This window comes from Serinus canaria, chromosome 1 (assembly GCF_022539315.1).
Source record: "Serinus canaria isolate serCan28SL12 chromosome 1, serCan2020, whole genome shotgun sequence".
Taxonomy (NCBI): Eukaryota; Metazoa; Chordata; class Aves; order Passeriformes; family Fringillidae; genus Serinus; species Serinus canaria.
In genome coordinates this window covers 44,841,619-44,869,385 of record NC_066313.1, presented here as the reverse complement: position 1 = coordinate 44,869,385, position 27,767 = coordinate 44,841,619, and the positions used below count along the sequence as shown (strand labels likewise).

The window sequence follows — 27,767 nt, the reverse complement described above, 5'->3', positions numbered from 1 at the left end:
ACCGAATTCCCACCTCTGCAAGGGTTTCGACTGAGCCTGGACGCGGGGTCTCCCCTCTGCTCCACCCTCCGTTTAGTCCCCTTTAGCTTGTGCTGTGTGTGGGAGGTCGGGTGCGCCGACCGTGTTCTGTCCGGGAGTAAGAACCGTGTTTTCCCTTATAAATTCCTCACAGTTACCTCTTTATCCCTCGTCATTTTCCCACGCTGCCCTCCAGCTGCTCCCGCCCCTCAGCCATTCCCACCGCCCGCCGCGCGGGGGCGCGCGGCGCTGGCCCCGCCCCGCTGCCGGCGCGGCCCCGCCCCGGAAGCGCAGCCGGAGCGGCCGCCGGCCGGGGTCTGTGGCGGCGGCGGCGGCGGGACGGAGGCGGCCGCGGCCGAGCGGGCACCGCCATGGAGCACATCCGCACCACCAAGGTACTCCTGGTGCTGCGGCACGGCAGAGGCGCGGCAGGGGAGCGGGGGTAACTGTGCGGTCTGGAGGGCCCGCCCAGCCCGGCGCGTCCGCTGCGGGCGAGGGCGTTGTTGTTTTCCCTGCCTCCGGCTGTTTTGTGGCTGGTGCCGCCCCGCGCGGGGCTCTGGAGCGGCCCGGGCCGCTGGAAGGGGTGGAGGGCTCTGGACGTGCTGCTCCAGTGTGGGCCTATGTCTGTAATAAGGGGAAGACGCTAAAAATCCCGGTGTAGGGGTTTTTGTAGTGGAGTAGGGAACAGGAGAAGCGAGCTCGTAGGGGATTGTGTTGTTTTGTGTGCTCTGGATATGGTTCCGTGCAACTTTTTCCAGTTTTGGAGGCAAATCTGTTGTGAAAACAACCGATTTGTTTTCTCCTTTTGGAATATTCCATTGTATGTTGTTAAATACGCAGGCCGTCAGTGCCTGTATAATATGTTAGGCTATTGGAAGTATGTCAGCTAAGCTGTAGCTGACATTTTGGACTTGTGTGTTAGTCTTCTTTGTATAATGAAGATGGAAAAGGAAGGTCTCTCTTGTTGTGGGTAATTTTTAAGTGAGTTTTTAAGCCACAGCTTCTATAGAATTAAATTTCTGACAGCACTTTTCTCACCTTGCTCATCATCCCTGACTGCAAAGGTTGCTGAAAAACGCCCCTGTCTGTTGGGTCCTGGGAATTGTGATTAATTCCTGAACCGGTTAGTCTGACTTTAAAGTAGATTTATAGATGTCTTTAAAAAAGGAGCGTTCATAGTTCATTTCCCAGTACTAGATTCACAACCAATAATTACATAAAGGAAAGGGCTTTTAAATTTTTTGAGTAATAACTTACATAACTTTTATATAAACGTGTATAACTGCTTTTATTTTTCATATACATGTGTATATGTGAAACAGAAAGAAATCTTAGATGAAACTACCATTAGTGACACTTTATTAATCTGAAATTAGATGCACTTTATTAGTGCATCATGCTGACAGATTTGAGATAAAGATTTTCTTTATCAGCTATTTACAAACATGGAAGTCCTTGTTTGGAAATTTAATATGCTATTGTTACAGTCAGTAGCTGTTTTCAAAATAAAAGCTAGACTAAAGACAACGAGTCTTGATGATCAGAGTATCTGTTTAAGTATCAGACCTGAATCTGAGACTAGAAAGGCTGCAGGTTGCTGAATTCTTTGCAGGCGATTGTATTTCTGCATTGTGTTTTTGGGGCCCTGCTGGGGAAAAAAATGCTTCATGTAACAATAGAAATAAAGAAAGAAACGAGCCCTGAACACAATTTGTAAGATACAAGACTTACTACTTGAAGTGATTACTTTTATAATTCATACCAAAAAAATTATGCATTCTAAAAAAGCAGTGTCATGGTAAGAAATCGTGTGATTTTTTTTTTTTTTGTTACAGCTGTGTTGCTCGCTTAGCTTTTTGCAAGCTGTTGGTTTATCGAATATCCAGATACGTTAAAATGTGTACAGGCAAGCATTAGAGGTATAGGAAGCAAGAAGAGTAAAGTACAACCTCCATTGTGGGTCTTAAAGATTCACTTTGTGTGCAGGTTCAAGTTGAATCTCATGCCAGCTCTTCTGAGACATCCCTGCTTTTTCTAATCTGGTGGCATTCCTGCTTTTTCAGTTTAGTTAAGTCGTAGAGAAATAAACCTGAAATAACAGTGCAGTCTTGCATTAATTAACTGCTGTGCAGGGCAGCTGTTATCTGCAGGAGAAGGTGATGGAATAGGTTTTGTACCTCCTCCAACTTCAGTTTGCTGGGAATGTTGAAATTAAAATTTCTTTAGAAGAACTGTCCATGCAGCTACCTGAAATTGAGTGTAGCTTTTTGTGAAATTAAACTGGCTGACAGATTTTATGTTGAATAAGGAAGTGAGGTCAACTTAAAAGTCACTTCTGAGAGTTTTATATTTAAGTAGCAACAAATGATCAAACTCAGTTTATCAAATGTGGTGGTGAAATAAAGAATATGTGGTTGTACAATTAATCTTGATAGTATCCTTAAGGATATTTTAAACTAAAATGTGGTAGAAAAGACTGAAAATTCTTCAATCAAACCTGTTTGCATAGTTGAAGTCAAATCTGTTTTAGTGAAAATACTGCTGGATTTTTTCTCCTGGAGATGGAAAGCTTTGCTTAGTTTGCTAAATCAAATCAAACAGCAAAAGGAAAAAGTGTATAATAAGCTGAGTACCCATTTAATCTCGTTTGAGTCAAGTTTAAATGAATGTGTCATTCATGGAGGCTGAATCTAACTCAGTTGTCTTTAAGAAAAGTTTATCTATGACTTGGCTTTCAGAATTCTTGTAGACTTTACCTAGGTAAGTGGACGTTGGAGCACTAATGCCTGCCCTCATCTAACATAGAAATACAGCTTTGAGGAAAGCTGCCTTATTACATGGAGGAGAAGGAAACTTCACATGCCAGGATTTTGTGGGTTGCGTTACTGGAGCAAAGCTGGGGCAGTTTCTGTGCACTTTTCAATTTGCTGGGGAGGTGCAGTGACAGATACTGGAGCAATTACTGCTGCAGATCTGCCCAGTATGGGTTCTGTGTTTTGGCTGTGGTGTATTCACTTACGCTGCTCTAAACTGAGGTCTTGGTGGTTTCAGCATAATGTATTTTGATGTACTGATGCATCTAATTTCCAATTTTTTTGCTTTCTAAACTGAAATCTGGAATATTATCATAGTGCTGACTTCTAGTATATATTTGTATTTCCTTCATTCTGTTTTGTATTCATTAGGTTTTTTCAACTTTCGAAAGCAAAATTAGGCCTTTCTAGATCATAAATACCTGATTTTTTTTTTTTCTGTTTTGTATGTGCTTTTAGTAGTTAAATACATCTGTACATAGGAATTAAAAATTGCTTAACATCAACACAGGAGATGTGGGCTCTCTTTGTCGCCTCCTCTGGGTGCTGGTCTTGCTGGTATGGAAGTTTTTGGAGTTCTGCCATGCATTTAATGGTAGCACAGAGCTTTAACTTGGCATTAATGAGACCGTGCTGCCAAGAAATAGAGGAATGCATGGAGATAAGCCATTTGCCACACTCCTTTGCTGTTCCTGCACGCAAAGAATCGTGTAATGCTTGTTTTAAATAGAGCACTCTGTGGAGCCCAGAGTTGGGAGGAGCAGATAAAATAAAGGCTATCTAGAAATAGTTTTTCTTTTGAAATATTTTCCATAGGATTGCGATAACTATATTGATAGAATACCAGAAGGAGTTGTTGGCCCTTGCGAGGCTCAAGCATGAATTATCTGCTTTAAATACCAGCACAGTCCTTGAATTTCTAGGAGTTTTTTTGTAATTATTAGTATAATGCTTACATTTCATTAAGAATGTATTTTGATTATGAGGCAAGGGTATAGTGATACTGATTTTTGAAGTTGGGGAATTTATAAAAGACAGTACATAGCTAAAATGGAAGTCAGGAGAGCATAATCTTTATGGCATTGAGTGTGCAGACAGCTAATAAAGCATGTTGCTGAGATCAGCTGTTAATTCAGTGCTGGCATCTCCATACCAGGAAACTGTTAGTGTGTGTTTGCTGTATTTTGGGGAAGCAGCCTAAAAGCTTAGTTGTTAGTAATTCCTATTAAAAAAAAAACAAACAAAAAAAACCAAAAAAAAAAAAAAAAAAAACAAAAAAAAAAGGGTCCGTGCTTTTGTATTGAAACAGGATATTTGAACTAGTTGGTCTCAAAGCTTGTGACCACTCTAGTTCGGCCTGAATAGCCTTGTGTGTGCTGTATTATGTTTCCTACCATTTTCAAAATTATTGTGCCAACTGACAAAGCCTTTCCAAGTTAGAATTTAGATTTCTACAGAAATTCAAACTTAACTTTTGTTCTCCCCTCCCCTTTTTTTTTACAGGTAGAGCAAGTGAAATTACTAGATAGGTTCAGCACGAGCAATAAGTCACTGACGGGAACCCTGTACCTTACAGCAACTCATCTGTTATTCATAGATTCAAGCCAGAGAGAGACGTGGGTAAGGATAATGAATGCTTGTGGCTCAAAGGCATGGGTCCTCCAGATACATTTCTTCTTCCTGATCTGGGGTTGACTTTGTTTACTAAAATGTTCTTAGCTGTTTTTTCTACTCTCCTTTGTGGTGTCATAATAAGTTAATAATTCACAGGTTATGCTCTTGCGTGACGCCGCTGCAGTTGAAATCAGGTCATGTTGAAAATTTTGACTTTTCCTCAAGCTGTTGTAATTTCTTCTGTAGCTTTCACTTGTATTTCTGAATGCATGTGTGGTGGCTTTCTTTAAATAACTGACTTGCACCATAATTCTGAGGCAGGAGTGGGAGACTGATACACGGGTTAAGCATCAGGTTTAAAATTTCAGCGTTAACTTACCTTGTAATTAGATTCTGTCTAGGTTAAATGAGATAGCAAAAATGCTAAGATCTCAGGTTTGGGGAATATTGAAGATAATATGCACTTTTTTAGAGCAGTAAGCAGCTGTTTCTTTACAAGTATTTGTCTCTGGAATAAAAGGTTTCAGTTGGGGCTGCAGCTTCTTGTTGACCAGTACGAGTATTGTGCAATCAAAGTACAATACTGGTGCTTTCCCATTAGTTTTTGTGCTTAGTGCCCTGGTGGCCCACATATGGACATCAAGCAGTGGCTCCCATTGGAGTCCAGCCACCTGACTTTAAGTGCCTGAAGTCTTCCATCCTCCAGGATGAAATAGCATCTCCCTGGCTGTTGTTATTTTTTTTTTCCTGTATGTGTATTTTCCTTGCTTACCCTTATTCATGTATCCTGGTTATCTAAGTGCCTCATGGTGCTTTCAAGAAAATTCATTTTTCTATTACTTGTTCTTGGATACAACATACAACTTTGTACAAACCAAACTGTTACCCTTTCATACAAATTGGGTTTTTGGGGGCAGCATGATTCAGAAGCATTACTTGCTTGCATCTCCCTATGCACTACATTAAAAGATTTCATTTTGGGGAAATTGAACCCATACTCCAAGTACTGCATTTCTGATGATAATGCAAGTACCAGGTATAATTATCATAATGTCCTCAAGATAGTCTCTTTGTAAATGCATATTTGGCAGCATAGTTTTCAGATGCCAGTCAAATTCTGATCAATGTTCAAGAGGATTTGATTGCTGCAGTGAGGTAATTGAAATTCTATCAGGAACATCTTGTTCAGTTGAGGTAATGTATCTGTGCCTTTTTTTCCCAGAGTTGAAAAGCTGTTCAACAGCTTTCTATGTATTTAATGTAGATTTGCCACACACATATATCTGTGGAGGCCTTCTGTATGTCCATTGCTATGACAGTGCTGTTAAAGTGGTTATAAACATTTAGCTGGGAAACTGTTGTGTTTATCTAGTACAGTAGGTAATATAGGAGATGTTTTTCTTATCTTTGTTCCATCTGTACCTGTTAAATACTGGAATTTTGAAATCTTCAGTACATTGAATTATTTTCCCTTACTTCCTTTATTTTGTTTGAAAATTCTGAAGTATGTTTCTGTAGATCCTTAAAAAATATAGATACCCTGTCTTGATAATGCCTAATGAGATATAAACCTATCAGTTAACAAAGTTAAAAGAAAACTGAACAACTACAGTGGAGTTTTACATCTCAGTTTTGCACACAGAAGGACACTTCAAAATTACAGAAGAGAATAACAAAAGTTTAAACGTTTTAGTATCCTGATCAATATGGCATTCTTGTATTTCTGCTTCTAAATGTATTTCTTTTTATAACTGGATGACAAAATTAGTCAAAATCCATATTCAGCAGCATTTTCTGTGCTGTCTTGCATCTGCTGATCTAAGTAGTATGCTATTCTTATTTTCCTCAGCATGCTTACTCTGTGAGTTTTTGTATGTCACAGATACTACATCATCACATTGCTGCAGTAGAAAAACTTCCTTTGACTACTTCTGGCTGCCCCCTTGTCATCCAGTGCAAGAACTTCAGGACGGTTCACTTTGTTGTACCCAGAGAGAGAGATTGTCATGACATTTATAATTCTTTGCTTCAGCTCTCAAGAACAGGTAATTCTTGTAGCTGTAAAAGACTTGGCAGTGTATGCATAGATAACAAGCTGGGGGGTGTGTGTGTGTAAACCAATTATTTTTTATTTATTTTTTTTTTGAACACACATTATATAAAGTCTCACATGGGTTTGGTATATAAATAGATTTTTTGATTAAATATTAATCTGCATAAAAATTCAGAAGCTGCATTGTCTGGCTTTTGTATGTCACTGATACTCCTTAACAGAATGAGAGATCCCTACGTGTTTTTTTGCATTTCTAGTGGTGTTCCTGTAATTGTGAATATAAATGTGTATAGTCTTTCTTAATTGTGTGTTCTGTAGATTAAAAACCCACTAAGCAAATCAGTTGTTACTAATGTAATGCAATTTCAAAAATAAAGCTGGAATTTTGATGCTAGAATAACATTCATAACCAGTTCAGCTTTACAAGAGACTTGTGTCAGTACAGTCTTCTGCATTTTCTGCCTTGTGTTTAGAACAGTGCAAAATGTCATCTGTCATGAATAAATAGCCTACTAGGAAAAACAGAGTTTTTCAAAGCTTTTCTTTTTTAGGGAAACTTTTAAAACTTCCTTTTTTTTAAGGTCATTAGATGTAAATTTTAGTTCCTGCCTCCCAAAATAGTTTGTTCTTTCAGATTCTGTGAAGTCTTTTAATAATTCTGCCTTTTGCCTTAAGTTTGTCAATCTTCATTTTGTGACCCTTGTGACTTAATAAATGTCTGTTCTGAAATAGGTCAAGCACACTCAGGAAAACTTTCATAACCTACTTCTGACTAGGTATCTGTAATTATCAGTTAACTGTAGGATAGTTTCAGAGTAGATTTTTCAGGCTGGTCAAGTATCTATTATTTAGTCTTACTTCTGTGAATCTTGAAGCCTGAGACTTTCTCTCCATTACATATTCTTTACCTTTTAGCAAAATATGAAGAACTGTATGCCTTTTCTTATAATCCAAAACAAAATGAATCTGAGCAAGTCAAAGGTTGGCAGCTTATTGATCTAGCAGAAGAATATAAGAGAATGGGAGTGCCAAATGATTACTGGCAGTTGTCTGATGCAAATCGTGATTACAAGGTAAGTGTTGCTCTGCATCTGTTTCTGGTGAGGCCTATAGAAAACGGCTTACAGCAAATCCCTTGGCTTGCTATACAAGCAAAAACTTACAGGTAGAGAGAGTTAACTCCTTAATCAGGGTGCAATCTCACAACTTCCTGATTGAAGGTTTTCCCAAGGCCTCATTGAGAGAGCATGTGTGCATGGAATGCATGGGTTCTTTGGGATTGTTTTGAGAGATGCTTACCTGCTTGAAGCCCAGCCCCAGTGATTCTGGTGCTCTGCAGCTTTGTGATGTCTCTCAACTGAGCAGGATTCTACTACAGCATTTTGCACTGCTGGTTGTGGTGTTGTGGCTGATTCCTAGATTAGATTTCATCTTACTATGTAGTCTTCAAGTATTAAAAATGAGGGAAATAATTTCAGTATTTTATTTGAAACACATTCTACTGCAGAGTTGCATTCTCTAGAGTAAGTGCTGGTATGGTGATGCTTGGCTGTGTAAATTGATACCAGTTTGTACTACTTTAATCCATGGCTTGTCTCCTTTGAGTTGTTTACATTTGTATAAAGTAACATGGTAATGTTTAACTTTTGTGTCTTAATTCACCTTACATCTTTCAAATTGAATACTATATAAAACTAGGTTAGGCTTTGTGTCTTGCCTATAAAATCCTTTTTGTGTATCTGTGTCTTTCAGATTTGTGAAACCTATCCTAGAGAGCTTTATGTTCCCAGAACTGCAAGCAAGCCCATAATTGTTGGTAGCTCCAAGTTCAGAAGCAAAGGAAGATTCCCAGTGTTGTCATATTATCATAAAAATAAAGAGGTATTGTGTGACTTCCTTTTGCTGTAAAAGTGCTGAAAAGTATTTCTCAACACTTGACAGTAGATCAAGTGTTGGTGAGGAGGTTCAAGTACAGTGACTTATATGGCAAGGGTGTGACTCAGGATAACCCTGAATACAGCTGACAGGAGTGGTGCCTAACAGGATGTGGAGTAAGCCTAGCTAGTTTAAAATAAATCCTTAAGTAATCACTTGACTCTACTAAAGTTTTCAGAAACTAACATTAAAGTAACTGAGGATAGGTTTGTTTTAAGGGATCTGTCTTCCTTGATACATCAGGAATGAAATATGTTAGGTCAAAATGGTAGGGAAAAAAAACCCAAACAGATAAACCAACAGAATAAAAACATTAGTTCTTCAAGGAATTATTTGCAAGATAAAAAAACTCTACAGGGTAGGAAATAAGATTTTGCAGTGGGTGGGTACCTGTCTCAGCTGTGGCAGGGAGTGTACTGTCACCTTGCTGAGTTCAAGAATTTTTCTGATGAATGTGAAGTTACTAGATGGATTTGAACATAACTACATCATTATTTGAATATTGGAAGATGTACCTGTTACCTTCTGAAATACAACATATCATTGAAATTCCATTACAAAAATTACATTAGATGATAACAAATTGCACTTGCAATAATAAAATACGCATGCATTAGTAAAAAACAACTCATAATTCATTCTGTATTAAGGGAGTAGCTTGCTTTCCTAAAGTATAATTTTTCCAGTCTGTACTTTTGTGAGTTTTTATGTCAATTATATAACTGATACCTTGCCCATGAAGATAAACCTGAAAAACTGTTTGAATGAATATTTAGATTTAAGTTGTAGCGACTGTGTTTCAGCATTTCCAAGGAATGTGCTTAAAAAGTTGGAACACCTGAACTTTATTCAGTTTGCTGGTGCTGTCTGCTGAATAAAACAATTTGTTTCAGTGTCTGTTGAGATTTTGCAAAGCACTTCAAGTACAGGTATTAAAGTGATGCTGATTTGTTCTTTGTTGTTTCTGACAGGCTGCAATTTGCAGATGCAGTCAACCTCTCTCAGGTTTCAGTGCCAGGTGCCTGGAAGATGAGCATATGTTGCAAGCCATCAGTAAAGCAAATCCTTCAAATCGCTACATGTACGTCATGGACACCAGGCCCAAGGTACATTCTTCTGGTGCTGCAGACAAGCCTGTCCTCCTGATATTCCTCCTGAATATCTCCTGAGTGCAGAGATACAATGTAACTGAAAAATTTGGAGCCAAGTAGGAGTCCATCATGAGCAAAAATGTAAAAATATGGTCACGCCTCTCTGTTCTGGTGTTTTGATTACTTGCTTTCTTGAAGAAGGTTTAAGGTTCAGCTGGACAGTTGAACCTGTCCCAGTAGTCAGCTAGAATTCTCTGAACATGCTGCTACACTTTGAGAGGGGCATTTAAAAATATACTCAAATCATAGTTTAGAAGTGAACAGTTGAGTGGGATCCAGATAATTTTGACTGTTTGAAATGAAATTCAGGAAATGGTGAGCTGTGATATGGTTTCTTTTGGAATGGGAGAGTACAATGTTCTGTGTTAATGATCTGTACAAACTGTCTCAAAAGCGAGGAAGTGGAGGAAATACTGTTTTGGCATTTTGAGGTCATCATAGAATGGCTTGAGTTAGAAGAAGTCTTAAACATCATCTCCAACCTCTGACAAGGTTGTTCAGAGCTCTATCCAATCTGGCTTCGAACACTTCCAGGATCCACAACTTCTCTGGGCAGTGTTTTCCAGTGCCTCACCATCATACTTCATCACTGTCTAATTAAACTGAATTCTGTTATTTAAGTTATGTTATTACCTGTTAAAATGTGTGGCAGATTCTCACTCTTTAGATCCATCTTCAAATCTTTCAATTAGTATTAATTTCCCTCAAATGTATGAACACCGGAGCTGAAAATGTCTGGGTCTTACTCTCTCCTTTGTAGGTGAGATGTTTGTAGTGTCTTTACTCAAATGTTTGGACACAAATAAAGGCTTATTAGTTAGGAATCTGGAGAAGAGAATGGGAATTACTAAATACATTATTCAGATATGTCAGCTCTAAATACAGACTACTTTTTTTTTAATAGGTGTATACTGTCCTTTTCTTATACTTCAGTGCTTTCAAGCTGATTTGCCACAAACTATATTAGAATCTGTTTATACTATGTGTTCTTTTGGTTTTTTTCCTAATGCATTCAATTGAAATTGCTTGACTTTTGTTTCTTAATTTGATTTTTTTATTCCAATAATGTTTTTCAGTGTTTTTATTTTTTTCTTTTTAGCTTAATGCAATGGCTAACAGAGCTGCTGGGAAGGGCTATGAGAACGAAGACAACTATTCAAACATTAGGTTCCAGTTTGTTGGCATTGAAAATATTCATGTAATGAGATCTAGCTTGCAAAAACTCCTGGAAGGTATGTTTTAACTGTACTAAAATAGCGTGTTTGAAAGCAGGGTGTTTTTCTGAAGTCTTTAATAATAGGTTACACAAAATGCATTGGCATTTCTATAGTTTATTCCAGCTTTGTGTTTAGTACCAGTTTGATGTGCTCTGTGGTAATGAATTACCTTAAATTTCGACCTTCAAACTGTAAACCCAACTGAATGGAGTTATTTTGAGAAAATTGAATGGCACATATGTCTTCAGTGAGCTTTGTTAGTATGTCAGTGAGAAAGACTCCTGTTTTCCAAGTGTGTGCCTGTAGATACATTTTCATTTACAGAATGCCAGTTCTCCAAGGGGCACTTTGTTCCACAGAATTCACAGTGGGCATATGGTCTGTACAAAACTTGAGCTCTTTGACTTGGTGAGCCACTTGTGTGCTTGTAGGTGTTTGTAGAGAAGGGGGCAGGGGGAAATGTGAGCCACTTCACCATACCACTGCCTGCCTCCTGGTGGAGAAAATTGAAAGGCAGAAGTGTGTTCATAATTCTGTTAATATTTTTTTAGGTAGACAGCTGAGAGAAAATTTAAGACATTTTGTGGATTCTGAGATTAGAATACTGGCGAAGTGAGGCTTCCACATCTGACACACAATACTTGTGTAAGTGCTTGTCGTCTGGAATTATGCAAGTATTTCCAGAGACAGAAGGTTTACACTTGTATGGAAGCCTATTTTGATGAAGACATGCTGTTACAGTGATCAAGAAATCTTACAGAGTAGTGGTGTAATCTTTATTTTCATTGATCCTGAATGTGCTACTAACCTATTCTTCAGGCACTGTGCATGGAATCCTGATGAGCTTTCATAATATGGATCTCTCTTTTTATTCCTGCATGTGTTTTTCCTAAAGGAAAGATGAGAAGCATGATCCTGAGCTTGAGCTTTTAGATTTATCATAATCCGTCTTTCTCTTACTAATATGTTCAGTTCTAGGAAACTAGCTAATAAAACTTGATTGTTGTTTTAATTTTTAAGAGGCCTGCTCCTCTGTAATAATATCTGATGCAGAAATGTGTGCATCACATAGTTAAGCTTCACAGACTTCATATTCCTTCCATTTGAGTTGGCATCCCATCAGCAATATTTACTAAATATGTGTCTGTAACTTTATTTAAGAATATGGAATAATGTTTTAGTTTTTCCTTGTGTGAAGAATTGGTTTGTTTATACACTGTTGAACAAAATAATGAGTAATCTCAGTTGTTTGTTTTCCACGTAACTTTTTTTGGTAAATGAACACAGTTGCTTTACCTCTGTTCAGTCTGTATGATTTTCTAGAGTTTTGCTGAATGCTACTTTCGAAGTACGAGCACCTTCAGGGGTAGAAAGGACCCTTAAAATTAGGGATGTCTGCAATAATTTACTCTTCAGCCCCTTGTAGAAATGTGTTGTCAGTGGGATGATCAGGAAGAAAATGCCATGAAAATGGTTCACAACTTAAAATGAGGAAAATGCCATTTAGCTTCTGTGTACTCACTTCCCCTGAATGTGCTGGACTGGATGTTCTCAAATCAGAGCGTGATACCAATGACGCTCTTTGTTCAAGCACCACTGTAACTGGGACTGCCCTCAGTTGTTTGGGCTTTTTATAACAAACAACTGTTACTCATTGTTTGGTGTGTGTCCTGCTTCTTGGCTCTGTGTCTGTCTGCCTGATTTCCTTCAGAATCTGAAAATTCCACTGGCGAGCCGAACATGGGACAAAATCCTTCCCAACATCCTTTTGTAATGGGACTACACCATGGAGCATGCTAGGGGGATTTACAGTGTAGTCTTCATTTTGGATTCAGCTGTTAATTAAATATCTTGCATGCAGTGGTTCAAAGATTTTCTAAAATAGTTTTCTTAAGTATGAACATGATGACTCTGTGGATGAGCAGACGACCACACTCATGGGAGAAACTTCACATAGACTTAATTTGTAGCTGTGACACTAAATACAAAGTTCAGCTTTTATATATTTAAATTACAATGTTACATAACAGAAAGGATTGAACTCGGAAAAGCAAAAGGGTTTTGGGTATGTCAAGAAGGGAGCATTTCTGCAGAAAATGTTTGGGGAAAAGGCTCAACAGATGTTGCAATCTGTTGCATATATTTTGATGGTGGAAGTGTGTAAACTGAGGGGGTTTTGTGAGTTATGTAGAGTTTTCTGTATAGGGCAAGGGATTATCTAGTTTTTTTAATTTGTTAAAAAAAACCCCTACCTGCTATGCTTTACTCTGCAGGTCTGGTCACCTCCTGAAATGCTGTCTGAGGCTTGCTAGTAGTGTGAATAATGACAATCAGACAAGGGAACATTGAAGTTTTGGGGCTCATGTGCATGTAGGGCTTGTGGTTTTTATGGTGGGATCCATATAGGCTGAACTATCTTGAATCCTTTTTATTGTGAAGTAGCTGAATTATCTGACTGGTACTATAAATGGTACCATAAATCTTCTTTCACCTTCTAAAAGACCAGAAGGAACTGGAAAATAACTTTTTTTTTCAGCATAAAAGACTTGGACCAGTACCAATGCATTTTATTTAATCACCAACTAGTATAAAAATGCCTATGTTAATTCACAGAAATGGAAGGTGACTCTTGGGGCTCAACATATGTGTTCCTATCTCTGCCTTGGTTTATAAATTATAGAAATCTAGCTAGGGAATTACTAGTTGTGAAATATTTCTGCCAAGCTGAAAATTCTGATCAAAAGCAGATTTTGACAGCAGTATCTGGGTAAAAACAAGCTGAGGGCTGGAAGTGTGTTTATTTTCTAGCTGGAAAGCTTGTGCTGTAAATCATAAGTTACAGAATGTGTAGGTGTACTGCCATACCTATGGACATGCCTTTGTCTGTCCAGTCCCTTCTCTGCAGACATTTGGATTTCCTGATACTTGACTATTTTCCGTTTCTTTCCTTTACCACAGAGTGGTGGAAGTGTTTGTGACTGATTGTGTATGGAACTGTTGTGACTGATCAAGTGTATGGAATCACTGGTATAGAGAATTACTTGGTCCTTTCAGCTAGCTCACATTCTCATCTATTTTCTCCATGTGCCAGATCTTTTGGAAGCAGAACTCTTGTCTAATGGTGCCTTTCAAAGACAGGGGAAAGCTAGCTAGCTTGCTTTTACTTCTTTTTACAGACTAAACCTTTAAAAGTAGGTCTTCTGTCCTGGGGTTTCTTGATGTTCTATTACCTCATTGTGCTGTGGTTTGCTAGTTAGTTTTGTGGATGATAAAGTACTGTGGGTTTTAGAAAAGGAGATGCAATACTTATTTGGAAGCCTGTCATTCTTCTAGTATTCAGCAGCACCTGGCACTGTGAATCTTCCTGAGCAGTGGGGAGTGTACCAAAACTTGTTTGACTGAGAGCTGAGAAACATCTAGTGCAGATACAGGAAAGCTCTTGGAAGCAGTGATTTAAGTTTATAGCCCTCCTTACATTGAGGAACTTGATTGAATATGAAGCTGCATCACAGAATTATTTGGTGAATTTTGTTCTCTGCTTTTGCTGCTGACTCACTTCCTTCCATGGCCAGAGATAAAGATGATTTTGCAGCTGTTGTATCCCTACTGCTGATTTTCATCTACAAAACCTTTTTATTTTCATTTGGGGATCAATGCTTTAGAATCATTATATAATTTAGGTTGAAAAAGACTTTTAAGATCATCAAGTCTAGCTGTTAAGTGTAGTAGAAAGTAGGCTTCTACTGTAGAAGAGGCAGGTATTTTTGTGGCGAGGAGCCTTGGGTGTCTTTTCTTAGAATTACACATAGCTGAAGTTATGTTAGCAGAGTTTTTTAATTCCAGAAGTTTGTCATGTTTGAATAGTAAGGTAATTGTGTGAGTTGTTATTCAAAATTGTATAAGAAACAGGTTATCTGTCTTATATGTGCATTGGTTCTATGTGAGAAACTTTCAGTCTACCTCTGCATCTCTTGCTGCTACACTGCAAAGCATCTTTCCTTTAATTTGAGTTCTTCCTCGCTCTCTGAATTGACATTATTGTTACAGGATCCAAGTATGTTAGGGAAGAATGGTAGAGATCAGTCAGGAATGTAGTGTGTCAAGTGTGAAGGTAGACAAATTTTTCAGTGGATTTCATTCATCCCTGTGTTCTTGTACTGCACTTACTTTATTCTCTTGTGCAGGGGGGAGGTGACGAAATTCTGGCAGTGTGACTCCTCTGAACTGTGTATATTGTCTGGATGTAGCTGCTTCCCTACTACTAGAACTAATTGTTTCCAATGAGTCTTTGGCATTTGCATTGCCTTCCGTGGTGACAAAAGTAAGGTCCTGGTGGGATAACCAGTGTATTTACTTGGAATGTTATTTTGTCAAAAACCACAAAGATCTTACTCTTGCAGCTCATGGTTATATAGTTCTACAGAGTTGAATTCTGACTGGAGAACATTTTGTAGTAACCCTCCCTTAACCATTTGATTAGAAATCTTTCAGGAAACCACCACTCAACTTAGAGCATAGGGGATTAGATACAACATGCAATTATTCTTACTGCAGGGTGTAGGCACTTGTAGCATTGCAGGGTGCTTGTGCACAGGCAAGTGCACAAGTGCTTAAGGCTTTTTTACCCTTGGTTTCTTTCAGTCAGTGGCACAAGGGGTTTGTCTGTCAATGACTTTTTGTCTGGTCTGGAGAATTCTGGATGGCTGCGTCACATCAAAGCTGTGTTGGATGCTGCTGTCTTCCTAGCCAAGGTAACTTGCATACTACTTCTTAATTTGGTGGGAATTTGACTTCCTACCAGAAAAATTGTGCTTAATATTATGTAACGTCTAAAATTCTGCAGTTGACCTTTTTGGTGTTTAGTATTATATACCAGTACATCACATCTAATATGCTTGTTAAAGTATTATGTGTTTCTTTATGATTGGAGATGTTAAACATTCCAGCCAATGTTCTGGGATTTTTTGAATGCTGTTTGCTCATCTCGTTGGGAGACAAAGGGATTGTTATGCTTCCTGGTTCTCTAGGTATTTTTAAAAAGTGTAACCAGTTTGCTGGTGGATGGAACAAGCTATTATTTAGTGTACTCTGAAAAATAGAACTGGGGCAGTAATTGTATAGCAGCCAAGGTGGCTATGCTGACTTCATTTGGCAAGGAAATAGGATTCTGTGAATAATTCAGAGGAACAATTGCCTTTGCCAAGCACTTACAAAGCCAAGGGCTTGATCTGATGGTAGGGGGTAAAGAAAAAACCTGGATCTTTGTTTTTGCTAGGTGAAATAACAAGGAGTTATCTCAGTTAAAAGTGGGTGATTGTCCTAATGATGACCCTCAAAAATGTCTGAGCCACCACCAGCTGAAGCTAATGAGCATTTCCTAGTCCTTTACTTTTATGTAGCATAATGATGAATGAATGGTATCTTTAATGATGAGTTGTTGTAGTTTGTTTTTTTAAAATCTGTATTCAGTAATGTGTAAGCCAATTATTGTCAGGTTTTCTTGTAAATTTAGTTTTGTAAGGGAGAGAGAGAGATTTGGAAACCCCTGTAGAGGTCAGTTTATGCAAAGGTGGTAGTGGAATTTCTTTTCAAGGAGTTTTCTATACTTCTGCAGAGACAAATTCCTACTTTCTGATACTACTAAATCTTTTCCTCATAGTAAACATTTTTCTAGCTTTGTTAAATAAGATGGCCTATGGTATGAGTTGGAAATAAATATAGGTTTTTTATTTAATTACTAGTTTTTAAATTCTGTCTAGAAAAGAACATTGACTAAGAAACAACTGTGTTTTGCAGGCAATAGCAGTTGAGAGTGCAAGTGTATTGGTGCACTGTTCAGATGGCTGGGATAGGACTTCCCAAGTTTGTTCCCTTGGAGCTCTCTTGCTAGATTCCTATTACAGAACAATCAAAGGATTCATGGTAAGCAGACCATTGCAATGTTGAATTGTTCCTTGGTAAAGAAAGGATGTAAAATGTTTGAGTGTGAAAGGGAGCAAACGCACTAAATTTATTTTTTTTTTTTAGTTTAAAGTGTAAAGTGAGATTTGCAGTATATTGATAAATATGTCATACAGAAATGCTTTGCTACTTGAAAAAATATTTAAAATCTGAAAAAGTGAAATACAAATAGCAAATTGCTTTAGTCACTCTGCAGAAATGTTGCAATGGTTGCCTTTTGCATCCCAGTAAGTCCCTTATCTATGACACAGAAGGATTCCAAAGTGCTTATGTGAGTTAGCACACACTAAATTACAGCAGCTCTGTGCTGCTGTAAAACAACATTTCTGTTGTCTCCAAAACAGCATTTTAAAAATCTGAAGATGGCAATTCCCCTGGTCATAGAGACTTAAAGATGTCTAAGCAATCTAAATTTCTTCATCTTTTTATATAAAGAGAAGAATTTCACTACGATTATTCTAAATTTTAGACTAGGAAAATCAACAGTGTTCTGCAGTGACAAGGCAAGGTGTTATAGGAACTATAAACTAGTTCAGTGTATTGTTTGGAAGTAACTGCCACAAATATTACAAGCACTGAAAGTGAAGTTGAGGAAAAATTAGAAGAGGAATAATTTGTTATGAATAGTGAGAATCTTTAGGGGAGTAATTTGATCTTTTTGGGTTTTGATTAATCATTGCTTTCGGTTGAATTTCTGTGAAGGTTCTGTGTCCGTTTTGGTGCTTGATAGTGTGACCAAAGTGATAGAAGAAGATAGTGTTGATATGAACAAACTTACTGTTATAAATGTTAGAAAGAATATATTATGTAGTTTTATGTAAATTACAATAGTGGGCCTGAAGTGCTAACATTATTCTTTGCTTATTCTTTGCCATAGAAAGTTAATAACCTACTAGAGAAGTCATGCAATATTTTTCTTAAAATTATCAGTTACCTGATTAGCAAGTTGCTTAACCTTTTTTAGTAGTTTTTTTACAAATGTACTTTGATAATCTTGTGAAAAGCTTCCAAGAAAATAAAGAGGCTACAAAGTGATAAATAGTTGTTTCTACTGTAACTTACTCAACTCAGATTTCAAGTATAATATATCAATAACCTGTGGGCTTAATATTGTAGGTGTAAGATTGAGTAATATTTTACATGAGATTTTGGGTTTTTTACCTTCTAGGTCTTGATAGAGAAAGACTGGATCTCCTTTGGGCACAAGTTCTCTGACAGGTAGTTCACTCCTCTGATGCAGTAATGTGTACACAGCAAACTGAGCTAAGTATTCTTAAACAAAAGACAGCTCGTAGGTGTTGCATTTCTAGCCACGCTGCACCAGTTCAGCAATGAGTAAGCTGTTTTCAGTACACAAGGCACTTCTCCTGCTGTCTACAGTGTATTGCAGTTTATACCTATTGGATAATTGATTTATATTGCAGATGTAAATTTTTAGTGCTATGGGTGCCTTGCTTGCAGAAGTTGATGACTGCAGCAAGGTCCGCACTGATGTATAGACAGTGCAAAACCAATCTAAAGCTACGTCCCAGCTATTTAGGCAATATGAAACACATAGTTTTGGTATCTTTAAAAATAACTTTGCATTTATGTTTACTTTGATGGTGAAGTCACACCTACCTTTAGAAGTCTTATATGTTAAGAGTTCTGTTTTTCCCTTGATCTGCCTGTCATCAGCTATGACAATAGCCTTGCTGGAATTTGCTGCTTATTAATTTGCTTTAGCTGGTATACTCCATATGTTGACTGTGACAGTATTAGACACAAAGGAACTTAACTGTCTTATGTTATGCTATTTTGTCCTTAATATAGATGTGTGATTACTTATAAGTCAGAAAAACAGGTCAAATAAGAGACTTATTTCTATTCAAAAATTGTCCCAGTTTTTGAAGTTAGGTACTCAATTTCCAAATCAAAGCTAGCATCAAATCAAGGTGCTGTCATTTAAAAACAATTGCAGCTAAGACTTTCTTGATTTCTAACTTAAACCAGTTTCAGTCTGTTTGTGGAATCTTTTTCAGATGTTGTCAGTTGGATGGTGATCCGAAAGAGATCTCGCCAGTGTTCACCCAGTTTTTAGAAAGCGTGTGGAATCTGACTGAGCAGTTTCCACAAGCCTTTGAATACAATGAAGCTTTCCTCCTTCAAATCCATGAACATGTCCATTCATGCCAGTTTGGTAACTTCCTTGGAAACTGTCAAAAAGAACGAGAAGAGCTAAAGTAAGCAGGCACATTGTAATGTGTCTTTTGTTTGTTCTGGCAGACTAAGAACTTGCAAGAATCTTCTTCAACTTAGGCTTGAGTAGAGAAGGATTGGTAGTACTGAAACCTATCGAACTGCATTAGGGAAGAAGGCTGAAGACAGCCTTTCTAATTCTAGAAAACACATTTTAATTGTAGAAAACACATCTTCTTTTTCTTAGGGAAAGTTAAGGTTTTCCTGCTCATCTGGTTATTTTTGGTTTTTTCCCCTCTCAAAGTAGGTCAGCTTAAGTTAGGAGGTATCATGTCATTTTCTCTCTCAATCTCTTTTTAGGTAACCTTACAATTCTTGCCTGTTCAAGACTACTCATTTAGAAGTATTAGTAAGATATCTTTAATGCATTTAGCTGGGAAACTTCTGTGAAGTTTTTATCAGTTCTTCTTGCATTGTATTTTAAAAGTATTTGTTTCAAGTAGGCAAAACTTGCACATCATAAGCAGTTATCTTCTGCTTGTTTGCTTGCAGTCAGTGTGTTGACCTCTAACTTTTTTTGTTTTAAGACTAAAAGAGAAGACCTATTCCTTGTGGCCATTCCTGTTGGCTGAACAGAAGAAATACCAGAATCCTTTGTATAATCCAGACTTTTCTCCAGAACTAACGCTTTTGGAGCCTAATACAGTATCATTCAATTTTAAGTAAGTTTAAATAAGATACATTATCTTTTCTTCAGCTCTGTCATTATCTTGCATACTTAAAACTGTGTGTTTTGTGCAGGTTTTGGAGAAATATGTATCATCAATTTGATCGAAGTATGCATCCCAGGCAGTCTGTGCTCAACCTAATCATGAATACAAGTGAGCAAAATAAACAACTGGAGGAAGACATTAAAGAACTGGAAGCTGTAAGTATTACAAAACATGTGTGTGCCCTTGTGACTTGTTCTTCAGATTATAGTTGTTACAGTGCTGCTAATTTTCACCTGAATGTCACCGCTGTATGGCCTAGCACTTACTCTGTGAGTGGTGACTTGAACTTTCACTGCTTTTTTCTATGATGAGTGCTCTGAGACACTGTTTATTCTGCTTTATTAATGAGTTCTGTTACGTAAAAGTGCTACTATCAAAGCCGTACTGAAGGCAAGTTACACAGAAGCTTAGCCTACATTAAACTATCTGGATAATAAGGTGTCCATGTAGCTAGAGCTGTGTTGCTAAAGTAAGGAGACCAAAAATGTTTTATTTCTATTATAGCTACTATAGTGGAAGCAGTAAGTATTGTCCTTCTTTTAACGTCATATGCAGGTGCATGCTGTTGTAAGTCATCATGATTATGGGTGATGTACATTGTAAAGTTTTTATGAAGACAGGGCTTAATCCAGAGATCAGGTGTTTGTAATTGATTTGTAGGTACTGCAGTAAACAGCCAGGAAAAGCTGATTGATACTTCTGTTACAGTCAGTTAAGGTGCTGAAACTTCAAAATAATGCCTTTTAAGGAATGTAGAAGTTTTCTGATTATCAGTTTTAATACTTATGTGTGGACAGAAATAGTAACACAACTCCTGTATGTTATGTTGGGGGGGGTGTGGGGGGGAAGTACAGCTTTTCTTGGAGGGAATATTTTATTAGACTGATTCTACTGTAAAGTAATGAATGCAAGTCACTTAATCTAATACTGTTTCAAATCTTAATTTTATATTAAAAAAATTTATACAATTGAAACAGCAAGGTGAATAAAATTCAAAAAACAATCTAAAGAATAAGCAAGAGGAAAGTGAAGTCTCAGCATTGAATTTTCTAGAACCTCATTCCATGATATTAACTTCACCTGAGCCTACATTTGTTGCTTGAGAGATCATGAGATGTAGTTGTTTGAAATCCTGATGTCGACTTTGCTGCTGCTGTTTCCGTCTATAAAAAGCTGATGCCAAGAGGCACCAGTGTTTTGGATTTAGTCTCAGTTCTAATAAAATACAAACAGATCAACAAACAAATCTGTTCAGTTAACTAGTGTAACCTCCCAGTTATTGGGTGAGTGAATTTGAATTAAAAACAAAAACGAAGTAAGCAAACAACCCAAACCATGTAACTGAAAAATCCCTTCATCCTACTCTTTCCTATTCTCTTGCTCATGCTGGCAGGGTAGATCCTTTTCTCCTTTCCTGTGTTTTAGTTGACATTTTTTAGAGTATTCATGCATTTGACCAAACTGTATTGGCATTTTTTAGATATAAAGGAAAAGTCTTTTAGAAGGTTTTTAAGAAAGATAGAAGGGCTTTAGATATCAAGTTGCTTTGTCACTAGAAGACTTGTGGTCTTGAAGAGATTGCAAGATCCCTGCTTGCTGCAGTGCCAAGGTCTGTCTTCCTCTGCTTCTACTCCAGAAAGTATTTCCATCTTGATAGCAACCAAACAAGGGCCAAGCCTGGAATAACCTCTCCTTCTCTAGGGATATTAATAGGTATTATTTGTCTTTTATAAATTTGCCCTTCTAGAAATTTGAAGCCAGCAGTGCTTGTAGCATCAGCTGTAAACTATGGGGAAGAAGCTAGGGTATGTAACAGAGACACTGAGTTGGCCTGCAAAAGAAGGGGATACATTTCCTTTAAAAGCACTGTATCATCAGTAAAGAGTCATGCCCGCTGTTAGTAACTGTTCCTTGTATTTCAGAAAATAAAGCAGAGAAACGGGCGGTCAGATGCGGTCCTTGTGAAGGAACAGGAGCAGACGGCTCATCCTGCCCCCGTGGCACTGAAGTCCCCTCCGTGCTTCCAGAAGGAGCAGCCGCCGATGCCAGTGAACGACGCCGTGCGAACCATAGAGGGCAGCAACACAGCAGACAATCGCTACAGCGAACTTGCGTCCGAGTTCTCCAAAGCCGAGCCTGCCGTTGTCAGCTTGGAGTACGGCGTGGCCAGGATGACCTGCTAATTGACATCTGGCACTGTGTTCTTCTAGACTGAATAAATGAGAGATGGGTCATTTTCAGGATGGGTCTGTGCTGCATGACCAAAGCACGATTTGTATATCAGCAAGTTTTGTTAATGTAGACTAGAACAGCATGCTAGTTGTCAAGTGTTTGCTGTTCTTTTAAGGGGGAAAAAAAAAGATGTAGTTGTCTTTTTGAAAGAAATAGGGGCATTTGGTAAGTAGTGACTGAAAATCAAGGAATGTTATGTCTTTGGACTTAGGTCAGTTTGCACTAAATTGATTTAAATAGTAATATTACTTTATTCAGTATAGGAAACCACAGATGGTCTTTCACAAATTGATTTTATTTGGACAAGAAAACTTGAACTTTCTATTTTAGGAACTGAGGCTATGTGTATATATCTCATATGAATACGTATTCCCTTGCTTAGTGTCACCCAGTACTAACTTTCAGTGTAATAAGTGCCATGGAAAAGTATGACATATTTCAGATCATAAATAGTTGGCCTTAAAACTGTCAGATCAATGATTTTGTCCTTTACTACTGCAGTCTACCTGGCTCTGTTTACATTGTATTTGCTCAAACTTTTATATCCTTAAAACAGGACTGAATATAAAGAATGAAGCATGCCTAAGCTGGCACAGCCTTTCAGCAAATATCTATATGAATGTTAACTTACCACTTGAGACTCTTTTTTCTTCAGTTTGCTCTATTCTTTAAAATATAATAGATTGACCTGATTTTCCTCTCTGGCAGCTCAATAGATTGAGCATCATTAAAGCTGCAGGTTGTCTGACCTTAAGTGTTTTGATTTGTGGCAAGGTATTTAGGTGTAAAATAAGATATGCCACATAGGAGAACAAAACTAGCCAATAACTGAATAATCAAGTTCATTCAGATTGTTTACTGTGTGCTGTGCTGTTGTTCAAGGTACAAGAATGCAAGCAAAACTTATGGAAAAAGTTGTTCCCAAGTTTAAAAAAGTCATGTGTCTGAAGCTAATGAGAAACTGAATGCTTCCTAAATGTTTTATTAGAAGAAAACTTTGGTTATTCATGAAAACCCTTCTCATCTTGTAAAAACTTGTCCAACCCGTGCATATTTAAAGTAATTTTAGTATCTGGAGATTTTTATGTATTTGGAGACAGGACAAAAACTCCTTCTAGCAGGATGCAGTACAGATCATGGAACATAAGAAAAAAGGGGGAAATTCACAGTTTGTGTGCTTAACTATGTAACCTTCTGGTAAGGGAGAAGGTTTTCTGAAATTTGTCTCATGATAGATTTTCTGAGCAGGTAAGAGAATTAGGAGGAAAAATATTGGTGCCCAGTTCTTAAATAGAGGTATGAATTATAAGTTTGGGTGTTAAGATCCGTAATTATGTTAGATTAATGCTACTAATAATTTACATCTTTATTTAAATAATTAATTTAGTTTCAAAGGAAAATAATTTCATTCTCATCCTAATCCCTGAAGTGTGTTTTGTCACAATTACTGGTGTGCACAATTTGACATAATTTGGCAGCATTTCCCTCTGCACCATATTGGATCCAGGACTCTTAGCACGGCCAGTATAGGTCAAGGTAAAGGTGCACTTGTGGATCTGTCTGGGAAAAACCAGCTGAGATTCTTGTATTTGGCTAATAATTCACCCATTTCACTAATTGTTTTTTGAAACATAAGCATTTTTATTTGCAAACATATAAGCATAGTGTCACAATTAAAATATATTCCACTTACTTAAATATATCTAGAATGTCTCCATTACAGATTTTGATAGTTTCATGTTTGCACAAGTGGTGCCTTACAGGGTTGCAGCAAGAGAGGTTTCTGTGCCTTGTTATTTATTGTCTCCCCTTCTCCCTCACCTTCTGTATTAAATTTGTTCTGTGGTTTTCCTTTGTAAAAACATGTTGTATATTAAGCTTGTATTATATCACAGTAGTGAAACAAACTTATTGCTGACAATATAGGTAAGTGTTACCAAGTACCAAGTGTACTTGTTTTAATATTTAGCTGCTCTGGTGTGCCATGTACACTTTTCCTATTTATTGTTTAGAGTTTATAGACTCAAAAGATTATAATAAGCTTTTTTGCAAATATTGTTGTATGTTGTTTTTACTTTAACAGCCATCTGAGTGCCCCTGCATACAAGGGTTTTGGAGAGAAGATCTGTTCCCTTTCAGTACTGTTACTTGGAGTTTATTTCAGTCTTCAGGTCCTTTTTATTGGCAGAATTCACTTCTTAGGGAAAGGAACTGCAATGTGTTTTTATTTTAAATCATGGTAGGCATGTTAAGTCACCTTTAAAATGCCATAAAACTGCTCAGGCACTGAGCTTGTTTCTTGATCAAAAAATACAATACTTCCTGATCAGGAGTAAATATTTTACTTCAGTTAATATGTAAATAGAATTTTATAAGGCTGTTTTGTAGAGCAACCACTTTGTAAAGTTCAGGTAGCCCTGCCAGCTCAACCCCCAGGGTCACCAGTGAGGAAAGTTCCTGCAGAGAGGCATCTGTCTCTTCTCATTTGCTTTTAGGCCTAAGCCAAAACTACCTAAAGCACATGGGACCTGTGGTGCAGTGAATAGATGGTAGTCAAGTGAGCTCCAACAGAAAGCTTGGCAGGATGGCCAAGACTCAGCACAGTGGGGCTCTTCTGTGTCCTTCAAGAAGGATTTTAAAAAAAAGCAAGTTGACTGTAAAATTGTGACAGAAGCCTAGGAACAGAAAGAATTTGAATTCTAATTTCAGTGGATGAGCTTTTTCTTCATGATGAATATGCTACTCCAAGAACAGTTACATACTGAAAGGCACCTCATACAGATTAAAATAATGTGCAGAACTCTCTCTTTCAGGTTGTGACATTAGTTTGTGGTCAGTATGCTCACCAGTTGATTTGGAATATAATGTCCCAGACAGAAAGTTGGTACATTTGATCCTGCTTCATAGGTTGCAAGACTTTGGCACCTGTCAGTTCTGTTTATCTTAAGGAAGTCTCCTTAGGTGAAGTTTTTGGGTTTCTACTTTCTGTGCTGTGCTTGATCTTTTTTCTTTTAATGAACCAAGCTGATAGTCTCACCTGAGAAAATTGATTTAACTTTTGTACTCCAGGCAATTTAAAATATTTATTTCATTACTACCAAAAGAGTTGGGCTTATTTTTTGGGAGGCTTGCTAGTGTCATAAGGTATTTTTCAATACAATTTTAAGTATCCAACTGTTCTGTTTTGTAAGGCGACTGCCAAATCGACAGACTAAGAAATTAATTAGGCAACACTGAACTGTGCCTGTGCATTTTCTACACATGTCCAATTACTAGTGACCTAAATCTAGGGCAGAAGCCTGAAGTCTGGAGAGTCCTTTTAGAGAACTGGAACTGCAGTCCTTCCATAAAACTGCACATCCTTGTGTGAAACAAATGCCCTGATAGAATGGTTTTGCAGAGGGAAAGCTAGCACAAATCAATCTGTGACAGTTTTATGTGTCTCCTCCTCAGGGTAAGCACAGTGGAGAATGCTTTGCTGGGAAAGGTGATGTGTTCTTCCTCTCTAGTTGCTGTTTTCCTGAGGCCTTTTAATAACATAACGCATCAGCAAATCTCTGAGAACTTGCTCCTCCCATTCTGGTAGCCTGAGCACAAAACTGGCTGTACAGCTGGGCTGAAGTGGGGCTGGGGTAGCTTGGCTTAAATACTGTCCTCTTTAGGAAGTGATATAAATAATATAAGGAAACTCAATGTTAAAATAGCACAGGGCACATGCTGTCAACATCTGTTCTTTAGAGTGCTGCCCTGTTCTGGAGCAAGTGTGACTGGCATAAGGGCTTCTTGTAAGCATGATTGCTTTCTAGTTAGTTTAAAGATAATCTGATTTCAAACTAGATCATCCCCCCAGTGGTATTTATAGATCTTTAGGTCAGAACCTAAAGGTTGCTTTTAAAACTCCTGTTTATTTGCTAATAGTTTTAAACCTGTGGCTGATCATAGGCTAAGTGTACTGGTTGAGAAACCTATATTAACCTTTAGGATTAAATCTTTAGATTGAAGTCTGCTTGGACATGCTTTCACCATTTATGCCACACTTTCCTCCTAGTGTTACTTATTGTGGTGCTTGACATCAGTCAGATGTAATGGGCTTCTTAATGCTCTGGATGTTTCAATAACCTGAGAGACTGTGGCTTTCTTCCACTGCTCTGAAGGCTCACATCAGCCTCAGCGAACAGTGTGAGTGATCTCATGCTTGATCTAGCTAGCTTGACCTGCCTTCCTGTTAAATAACACTGAAAATCAGCACAGCATCATCATTCAGTGGTGCAACTTCTGTACGCACAATAGACTTAAGGAAAGGGATGTAGTCGGGGACCCGTGTCACAGCATGTAGCAAGGAACAGGACACTGCAGGGCTATGACTCACAGAGTAGAAGCAGTAAAGCTGTTCTGATGTCCAGCAGCAACTCAGGGGCTTGAGGTGGAAGGTTAAAGGCATACTGCTTCTGACATCCCTTTCCAGGTCCCAGAGAGTTTAGTGACCTGGTCTGTTAAACACTTATTGCTGAGCTTTTCTGTACTGGAGGAGCAGAAAATATATATGGATCTGTGTTTCTTAACCTACTGGCTTCAAGTAGTAAATGTCCTGATGGTGACGTTGAAATTGGAGCACAATATCTTGTTTATTCTTGTTTGTATTTTAACTCTTGAGTCAGTTACATACTGTTTATAACTAAGTGGGATTATAGTTTTGGCACACACTGTTTTCCATGTTAATGACAAGCACGTACACATCTTGTGCTTTGTATCTCTGCATATATTTCTGCTGAGTGCTTTTCTTGCAAGCAGGCAGCCTTGGTGAAGTCCCATGATGCTGCTCCACCAAGCATTCCTTATTACCTAGCACTACAGATTGCTTTCCTTGCTCTGTCTTACTATTGCTCTTCAGCCTTACAGTTTATCTTTACAGCTGTCTGTTGACAATGTCCCTTGACAAGCATCTTTCCATTGAAGAAAATGGGTTCAGCATTTTTCTGTCTCTCAGGGATTTTTACCCCTGAACTAGTGAACTTGAAAAATTGTACTTACTCTCCCCTTTGGGGCTTCTGAGTGCCTGTTGACTTCCACAGTTGGTTTGGTTACACATTTCAAATTCAGATGTGGCTGTTTTAAGTAAAGAAATTAAAAACTTAGTCAAATTATAGATGTGGCAAAGGAAAAGAGAATTTTTCATTGTAAAATATATGGAAAGACTGGCTGTTTCACTAACATCTATTGCTCTATGTAATGCTTTCTGTAAAAGTCATTTATCTGTGTGCTGGGATCATGCTTGATGTATATTCCTGAAGAAACTTTAGCAAATGGAATTTTGTAACAAGTATTTTATTTGTATGTGTTTTCAAAATCCATAAGGCTTAAAATAAAGTGATCTTAATATTGCCAATCTAACTGGACATTAAATATTTACAATAGCATACATAAGCATTTATAATAACTGTGTGTAAGCATTAGAATTTTCATTTTATGGATTAATCATACCTGATACAGAGTACAGAAATGAGTTGACCTATTTATTAGGTTCTGGAATGCTTCTGTAGCTTTTAGATACTGGAGATGGCTAAGCTTTTTGTTACAGAACTCTTGATTGCTGCCCTGTAATTACAGGCACTTCTCTGATCTTAATTTAGGACTTAACTGTCAGGAGAGTACTGTGTTTACTTATTGTTACTGTTACTGCATACTTGGTTATCCAGGTAAGTGTTTTCAGCAGCTACAATAAATTTGGTTAGGAAATTGGAGTGATTTTCTGAAAATGCCAGCTTCTCTTCTCAGTGACTTTTCTATTAACTCTTAAGAACAGTTTTCTTTAATTCTTAATT

At 37.8% G+C, this 27,767-nt stretch overlaps 1 protein-coding gene across 1 annotated transcript; it reads left to right on the top strand.

Annotated features, from left to right (window-relative positions):
• The first annotated feature begins 291 nt into the window (after positions 1 to 291).
• Positions 292 to 27,336, top strand: MTMR6 (myotubularin related protein 6). Its single transcript, XM_030234366.2, has 14 exons — positions 292 to 413; positions 4,335 to 4,451; positions 6,328 to 6,490; positions 7,414 to 7,571; positions 8,251 to 8,379; positions 9,405 to 9,539; positions 10,684 to 10,816; positions 15,443 to 15,552; positions 16,598 to 16,723; positions 17,931 to 17,980; positions 18,784 to 18,984; positions 19,528 to 19,662; positions 19,742 to 19,868; positions 21,636 to 27,336. Exons 1-14 carry the CDS (start codon positions 390 to 392, stop codon positions 21,894 to 21,896), a joined length of 1,869 nt encoding a protein of 622 aa, XP_030090226.1. The 5' UTR covers positions 292 to 389; the 3' UTR covers positions 21,897 to 27,336.
• Positions 27,337 to 27,767: the final 431 nt, after the last annotated feature.